Source organism: Galleria mellonella, unplaced genomic scaffold (assembly GCF_026898425.1).
Source record: "Galleria mellonella isolate WM207_F2 unplaced genomic scaffold, CSIRO_AGI_GalMel_v1 utg90, whole genome shotgun sequence".
Taxonomy (NCBI): domain Eukaryota; kingdom Metazoa; phylum Arthropoda; class Insecta; order Lepidoptera; family Pyralidae; genus Galleria; species Galleria mellonella.
Genome location: NW_026442172.1, coordinates 1,230,012 through 1,238,859, shown reverse-complemented (window position 1 = coordinate 1,238,859; position 8,848 = coordinate 1,230,012). Strand labels below are relative to the sequence as shown.

Sequence of the window (8,848 nt, the reverse complement as noted above, 5' to 3'; positions counted from 1 at the left end):
ATAATAGCAATATTGCAAAAAAGAAAATTGTGTAAACCATGATTTACCAGATTATTTATTTAATTTCAGTAATTTAAAGCAATACGACTTTTTCTTATACATATTATGAGTCATATCAATCTTTCAGTAAACATAAGTATAAAACAAAATTATTTTAAATACTGTAAAGACAAGTATAATATCCATAATCTTTAAACTCTAATAAATATTAGTTTATGTATTACCTTATGCCATTGTACATCGCCATCTCATTCAATCTCATGGACAATACGACAATAATTGTGTTAATAGACTCGTTTGCCATTTGTCTAGTGGAGCTAATCTACGGTTTGCGTTGGTTAGCATTGGTAATGCTAAACTTTTTCATCGACATCCTATAGATATAATACAACCGCCCGAATCATTGTGTATTGTACAAGAGACTAGAGCATGAGGTAAAAAGGTTTCTTTAGGGTCAACAATGCCTAAAGTAAAGCCTGTGGTATTGCATGCACCCATAGGCTAAGATTTTTTTTTAGAGGTGAAAATGAAATAATAACTCTGCCTGTGCTATTAATATACACTGGCGAGGTACCATTGAGAGATGATAGATGAGGATTAAGTTAAGTCAATTAATTAATCGTGAAAAACTCACCGATAATTATGATGGTATCTATGGAGACCCGCGCGCAAATTGACCTAATGAGGTTTCTTGCTAGCAATAAGTGATGGAGCGGTGTGTTAATAACCATTCTATAGACGTTTATTATATATAACGCTCATGTCTATAGGCGACAGTTACAACTTTCCATCAGGTAGGCCGTCAGCTTGTTTGCCATTATAAGTTGCATAAAAAAAAAATCGATGCCGGTTCTTACCCGATCTTATAGGGGTGTTCTTCCACAAAACTTATATAATCCCTTGACTATGGGACAACAAATAACAATAAAAAATATCCATAAACAACAGTACCCACTAACCTGCAATCCTATCTATCATGCTATTAAAAATAGCACACACCAGAACCAAACAGATGAAGACGACCGGCTATAGAATATGAAGACAGTTTCTTGTGGAAAATGTGAATAAACGAACAAATATAAATAACACACGCGACAGTTCTCAAGTTCGATTATTTATATGGTGGTATCGTCATGAAATTGACTTGAAGACACATTAAAAAATATGTTTTCATAAAAAAACTTGAGAATATAATTTAGTGCAGAGCGGGAAAAATATTTTAAATAATGACAAATGAAGAATATATATCTCTTTTTTTAGAGAATACAAGTAGATTTCGTTTTTATTATTGTTATTAGTGGCCAGTTATATTTTGCGATATTATTAGTGGCCAGTTATATGCAGGACTCCTTTTAATTGAAAATAATCTCAGTCAGACCTTCAGACAGGGAGTTCATCCGCAACCCTTTTAGGGTTGCAGGTGCGAGCCTCGAGTTGAAAATAATCTATTTTTGAAATCGGTTATAAATGTGACAATACTGTGACGAAAACGGCACTTCGCAACACTAAAGGATCTATCGCTGTTACTCCATACACTACCAGAGGGAGACTTTGTAAAAAAGTCGTTTGCTTGGGTACCTCTGTCCCACTCGTGTTTCAACCGTGAAGCAGTTGTGTTTGCATGGCTGTATTTTGGTTTGAAGGGTGAAATATGGCAGTGAATTTACAAGGTACAGAGGAATAACAACTGAGTCCTCAGGAATGGCAACGCATGGGGAATATCATGGACGAAACAGGATACTCTGTTGTCCATGATACTGCTCATGCCTATAGGCGACGGTTACCACTTTCCATCAGGTGACTGTCAGCTTGTTTGCCATTCTAAATTATATAAAAAAAAAAAACACTGGATATCACAATGCGGGCAGAACACATGTCTTTGTACTATTAAATTTCTAACGGACTGTGCTTATTATTACCAAAAAATATCGGAAGTAAAGTGGCATATTTTTTTCATTTATCCCTACTGATTTATCACAATGGTAGGGATAAGTAGAAAAAATTTAATTCTTACCCCCCAGAGGAGAAAGTTAGTAAAGGCAAGCAGAACTGGCGCAGAGTACTTGGTCAATAAGTGTCCAATGTTATCTAAAGCATATCAAAGAGAATATAAATTTGTGAATGATAATCTCTCAGCAACTTAACCAATAAGATCACTAGACCCGATTGTTTTTTTTTTTTTGTTCAATGTACTGGGCTTGGATTCCCAAGCACTTGCGATGTTGCTTTTTTGTTAATAATACCCTCCCTCTGGAGGGAATAGGATTGTTAGTAATGCAGACTAAAAATCCTATTGCTAGCAATATACCCAACTAGGTCGACCTCCTCGTGGTTCCCCCTGGAAACTATAATGGTTAATTCCTGATGAATTCATCATGATGGGCTAACTGGCCTGTTCTCATCATTCTCATCGATCACACTTTACTGGTGCTCCGTCAGTGTATTCCGTTAGCGTAGGCGGGATTAACATTCTATTTTCATCCACCAAAAAAAGAATACCCTCCCTCCTCATAAAATTACCGGGTATAAATAGTATAAAAATATAAAACAGCTACGACATTGAAATCTTCAAGAAAAAGTAAATTTCTTACGAAAAAGCCGACAACACCCCTATAATTTCTCTGATGTTGCTTTCTTAATTTCTCTGTGCCTATGGGGGGCAGTAATCACTTATACCATCAGGTGAGCTATAATCTCGTTTACCCCCTGTTGTAAATAAAAATATACCTACATTGTAGAAAAACTACTAAATTGCCAGCAAACATAGATTAATCCGATAAAGCATTTATCATCAAACGGGTTTATTCCTTTAAATCCTTAAAATGGTGTAATAATTTTATATTCAAATTTAGTCGACAACGTCGAACAAAACACAATTTGGTCGTCAGTACAGTATACTACGTCTATAATTTTGTCAAAGAGGATAGGTATTCTAATAAATTCTTTTGTTCTAGTAGAGTCTTGTCATTATAATTATTAGAAAAGCAATAACTAGGTAGAACTAGTACCTAATGGACAAATGTACGCCATTCATCACGAAATAAATACGAGGATAATAAGTAGGGTTGCCAACTGTACAAACAAACTAAAAGCATTATAATAAAACAATATTTACGAAACAGTGTGAACTAGTTTCTATACGAAGAACTTACCAAATAAATAATAAGAAGCCAACACTATTTGAAATCTGACTTCAATGTGGTTACTTATTACATATTGGATTATTAAACAACCAAATATACCTACTATTATAATATCTATATGTTCCTATAGATATATATAACAGACACAATTTTAACCCCCTTAAACAGAAAACATTTTACAATGAAAAGGCCGTGGCATTATTATAATACTGAAAATTATATATGAAATTTGGCCCACAATATTCGTCACATTATAGTGTAATTAAACATTGAAATAAAATACATATATTACTTTTATTAATATTACCTTTAGCAGTCAGTGAGCGTAACCCTTAAGGGTTGCATTCACTGATTGCTGTGACCGATACAACTGCAATCAACATAATTAAACTATACAATTAATAATTACAAGAACCAAAAATTGAAACAATATACGAATTAAGGATTTATTAAAAAAAAAAAAACCTGTTTTAATAAAATTTCTATGGAACTAATCTGAAAGTGTATCCTTTCAGATAAAAAAAAAAGAAAAAAATTCCAAATCGATTTATAAATGACAGAGTTGTGAGGTAACAAATATAAAAAATATAACCATATTAAAAATATCCTTCTTTAATGTCGGTTGAACATTGTAGGTATATTATTAGCATGGGAGCCGAGAATAGGTACCTACATCCAAAGCATGTAGTCCCAACAAAACTAAAAAAAGAAATCCTCAATACCTTACCACATAAAGGTATGAAACCTTCTCCTTTTGAAATCGGTAAAAATTTGCTTTAATTTGTTTTATGAGTTTTATTTAATTTTTATCATTTGTAAATTAAATATATATAGCATAGATAGCTGACAACCCTGTACGTCGGATGTATTGTTAAAGATGTACAAGTATTTTTTTAAGGCTACTGCTTTCCACGGTCAATTTTTAGGAAAATTTTAAATGACAAGCATTATTCATAATAATAATGGACAATTGTTCAAATTTGCGTAACGCCATGTTTGTTCAATTGTTCGTGGTCACCCCAATAGAGACAATTTTCGTATATAACACAACGAAAATGTTTTGAAGATTAGTTGACTGTTGTTTTTGGGATTTGGAACATAACAGTGTGATAATACCTGAAACATGGCAAAAATTCTGTACTGTCTCTTGATTGCGGCGCTGGTTGCACAAATCGTAAGTTCCATTATTAAATAAAACTAAAGAAATTTTTTAGCAACATTGAAGTCGATTTTTAAGCATAATTCTCTATATCTAAAATTAAAATTAAAATTTACAGTGAAATGTTATTATAAGAACCAATATATTTTTTTAATAGAATTATATTTACATTACATTGAAATATTGATGGTCTATATCACAATAGTTTTGCTAAATTTTACTAAATTATTAAATTAAAATTGAAAATTCTACTCGGAGTGTTATCTCCGAATTAACCCCATTTCTTATATTACAATCTTAGGTAAAAATATATACAGTAACAAGCAATTACGTAACTACAAAGTTAACTATATAATTATAGAGAATAGTGATATAATATTATCAAAATTTTAATGTAAATGGAATGGATTGATGAATTAATCCATTCTAAACATTACGATGTTGCCAATTACCAATTTCTATTCGAAAGTTCAGTTGAAAGCTGTTTAGGTTCTATTCCTATTTTTCTTTATCTGTAGCACATCTACAATAAACATTATTAGCATTCTTTTAAGAAAGCGTTTTACCAGAGAGACTGTACTGTACTGTTTTTTTTTTCAAAAAAGTAAAAAACCTATGTGTAATAACTACAATAATATTTAAACTATCTTAAAAATCTCAGATATCCAACCTAAATACGTTCCAATTACCACGAAACAAATAATATATTTTTATTAGACGCTATGTGTAAACCAATAAAGGGTTAAATATTTCAATATATTTAATACCTTCTCAATGAAAATAAGATTAAGTTAAAATCTATTTAGCTATTTTCTCGTTACGAGGCAACAAATTCATTAATGTAATTAACCTATTATTTTGCAGTATGCCAAACCAGCGGACGCTGAAGAGGGTAAGTAATTAAAAAACTTAAAATACTATAGATATTTTTAATTTACTTTTTTAATTTATACTAGTTTTTACTCGCGGCTTTATCGGAATAACCGAGATATTATATTGATGGACCAGGGTAAAAAATAACCCATTTCCTTCCCCATCACAAATACTACGTAGATGCCAAACTTCATAAAGATTGGTTAAGTGGTAAAAACAAGTAGATATAATAAACTCTATGAAACAAATACTGAAGGTTAATTTTACATTATACCTATTTACCAATAAGAATTTGCTATGAAATATAGGTACGTAGAGACTTAGGTAAAAAAAATTGCGAGAGCAAAACTTCTAGTTGCTATTACGACGGCTAAGGTGTTCACCTAAAAAACAGTTTTCTTTCAATACAATTAGTAGATTCTGACTGTTATTTCATATTTACTGAAAAATTACTATGGTAAAGTGCATAAAGACAAAAAATTTTTGAAATTGAAACTAAATTTAATTAGACATCTTTATTATATCCTATTATGTATATATTTATTATATATCCTTCCTTTCCCGTGGATACCGTTAGATGCGACTAAGGACAACAGCGACCCTCTTATAAACATCACCAAATCCTAACTGCAGGTACCAACCTGCCTGCCAAGCATGTCAACTACTACCAAAACTCCCCAAGGGAGAGATCTTTGTTCAGCAGTGGACAGATAACGGCTGGTATAAAAGATAAATATATAGGGTACTTCTATCTTAATCTTACTATAATTCTTAAGTTTAGTAAAAAATTTTAACAGATCCTCATAATCATAATCATACATTTTGTTTCAGCTAAAAGTGCTGCAGCCCCTACAGGTGATTATTTTAGCTTTTGTCCAAAAATACACTACCTGAATATGAAATACTAATAAATTATAAATCAAAATAATACGAAGGAACTCTTTCGAGATAAGCCGCATATCTAATACTCTATTAAATATTATATATTCACTAACGTCCATGTCCTTCTCTATCTGAAATACTGCGGTATATACCAAATTTCATAAAGATTGGTCGAGCCGTTAAAGCACTAAGAGGTAATAAACAAATGTTCCGTCACATATAAAATATGATTAGTAAAGATTAGAAATATACAGAAATTTTATAAATACATACAAAGATTTTATATACCCGCTACTAACATAGCTATAATGCGAATTTTTCAAGTGTGATTCTATGTCTAAATAACTAATAATTAAAAATAACTAAAAAATTTACGGGATTCTCGTGGGCAATTTTAATAAATATCAAAAGGAAATTCATAAATAGATTTTTGAAAAATTTGTTTTTCTAATCGAAAATTAATAATTTTGTTATTTAAATTTGATTTGAAAAATATAACGCTTATCAATCTCGCCAAACGGTATTTTAGACTATTTATACTTATTTTATACTTTCGGATTTAGTATCCACACATACTTGATAAATTCACCTTATATAAAAAAAAAAAACAAAACACAGGTAAAACTTATTATTTAGATATCTCCGACTCGTTGCCAAGATACAGAAGATGTTTGAAGGATTCATGGCGTAAGTACCTCATATGTATGGTGCTGTATTACTCTTCAAGCTTTGTTATATACATGGTTATAATTATAATCCAGGAACTGTCACAACCTCTAATTACTATTGTTACTTTGTTATCATTGTACTGATCTCTGAACAGACAGCAGAAGCACGCTTATAACTCCAATCATGATATTTTAACGTATAGTTAATTTTATACATCCTATTTTCCAAAACTAAGTCATTCAATGAAGCCCTACGCAGAGGAGAGATTATTCCCCTCTGAATGTAAAAATCCCCTAATTTACAGCCAGAATCTTGCGTAAGTTGTGTATTGTTTTGACCTGAAGCGTCTCGTTTTTCAATATTTTGCCCTGGTATAACAGAAGAAAACTATGGGATACAAATTTGTCTCGTTAAAAAGTGCGTGACTAATATATAACCAAATTGAAAACCTTTTGAAATCGATTCCAAAGTTCTCAACCTTTTTGTGTTATCTCGTCCTGAGTAAAAATAAAAATATCAAACTAGTTATACTATATAATTTTATATTTTATATTGATGGATAAAAAGTAAGCCGAGTATTGCCCCTCGTCTGCGCAGGACTTTATTTTGCCTTATACACATATCTTATCCCCACCAGTCAAAATAACCCACAAACGAATCACCTCCAATCACCGAACAAAAATCCAATAAACATGCCCACAATCTAATGGAATATTCCACCTTTTAACAACCTACACCCGAACATTAAACACAGTCATCCCAAGTAACCCACTTCCCAGGCAACCTTCACCCTTAAAAACTCAACACCAAATAAACCACACCTTAACACCCCACAATGAAGAGTGCATAATGGATGGATGGATTATGGGATGTGAGATGTTCAGGTGTGGTCTCTACACCCTTGACACGATGAAGCATATCCCATTAGCGCAACTCCTTCTGTCATAAAGAGAACCCACATAAAAAAATCCGTATATTACCATGAATCAATTCCTGAATAGTGTGAATACAACATTAAATTAATGTAACTTTTAACGTGTTACAGCGTCTCCGTCGTCAATACCAAAAATACCGATTAATCCTGGCGCATTGTTTGCGGAAGCAGTTGACACTGGAGCAGATATCCTAAAAACCGGTGCCAAGAAATTTTTAGGTAAATATTTGAACTGAGAAATTGTACGAACCCAATACTTTTCGTTCAGATAGTTTGAGGGCCTACCATGAAATGTTTTCCGAAATTTCAGATCCGAACGAAACAAAAAATTGATGCTAAAATTACATTATACGTACCGTTTAAAAATATTAAAAATGCTAAAATATCGTTCCTTTACACTTTTATGGTAGGATTTATGACAAATAAAATGTTAAGCTCCATTTACTGGGTCGATTTCGGTACGAGCAAAAACACGAAATTGAACCCGAAAATTCGGAATTTTATTTCATGGTAGACCCTCTGATCTATTCTTGATGTTTTACTATAAAGTTTCACTTATTGATCATATGCAATAACAATTTGAAATTTCATCATTCTAATGTGCTGATTATTCTTGCAGGTTTCTTTTAACGAAGAAAGGAGAAGATGATATTCGCAGACACGGAATTACTATTTAACCTTTCCGCAAAAAATAGCACAAATATTATGATACTTCAATATCTAGTAAATTAAATAATTGTGTATTTATCATATATTTACATTGAACCATAAAATTATGACCGTTGGCAACGAAAAATACTAGATATTCAATAAAATAATGTTATATAAAACTGTTTCTTTTAATACAGTATATACTCAAATTAATTTTTATTTAGGTGCAACAATTTCATTAATATAAATACAAACAATTTAATTAATTATAATTCAAAATACATTGTGCGAGGCGTCTCTTATTTCTCCTCCTTGGGTTATTGATGCTTATTTCGTACCTGAAAAGTTATCATAAACAATTATCACTTAATTGTCTTTTACTATAGATTAAGCAACTTGTAAAAGCTAAAATCTCGTTGAGACCTATTTTAACTATTATAGCGTATTGTCATTTCCTATCACAAATATTGTTCAAAAAAAAAAAGATAAAATATTTTAATAACTACATTTAGACACATTAGAAAAGGAAGATAAAAA

At 31.4% G+C, this 8,848-nt stretch overlaps 1 protein-coding gene and 1 long non-coding RNA gene across 2 annotated transcripts in view; one reads left to right on the top strand and one right to left on the bottom strand.

Annotated features, from left to right (window-relative positions):
• The first annotated feature begins 4,187 nt into the window (after nucleotides 1-4,187).
• On the top strand, nucleotides 4,188-8,490 carry LOC128202347 (uncharacterized). Its single transcript, XR_008253725.1, has 5 exons — nucleotides 4,188-4,317; nucleotides 5,167-5,194; nucleotides 6,007-6,030; nucleotides 7,772-7,879; nucleotides 8,280-8,490. It is a non-coding gene; the product is annotated as an uncharacterized LOC128202347 (long non-coding RNA).
• Nucleotides 8,278-8,848, bottom strand: part of LOC113523539 (glutamine-dependent NAD(+) synthetase) — a 29,663-nt gene continuing 29,092 nt past the window's right edge. The window contains exon 14 of the mRNA XM_052902365.1: nucleotides 8,278-8,649. Within this exon, the coding sequence (XP_052758325.1) occupies nucleotides 8,639-8,649 (11 nt within the window). The 3' untranslated portion in view covers nucleotides 8,278-8,638. The remainder of the gene's footprint in view (nucleotides 8,650-8,848) is intronic.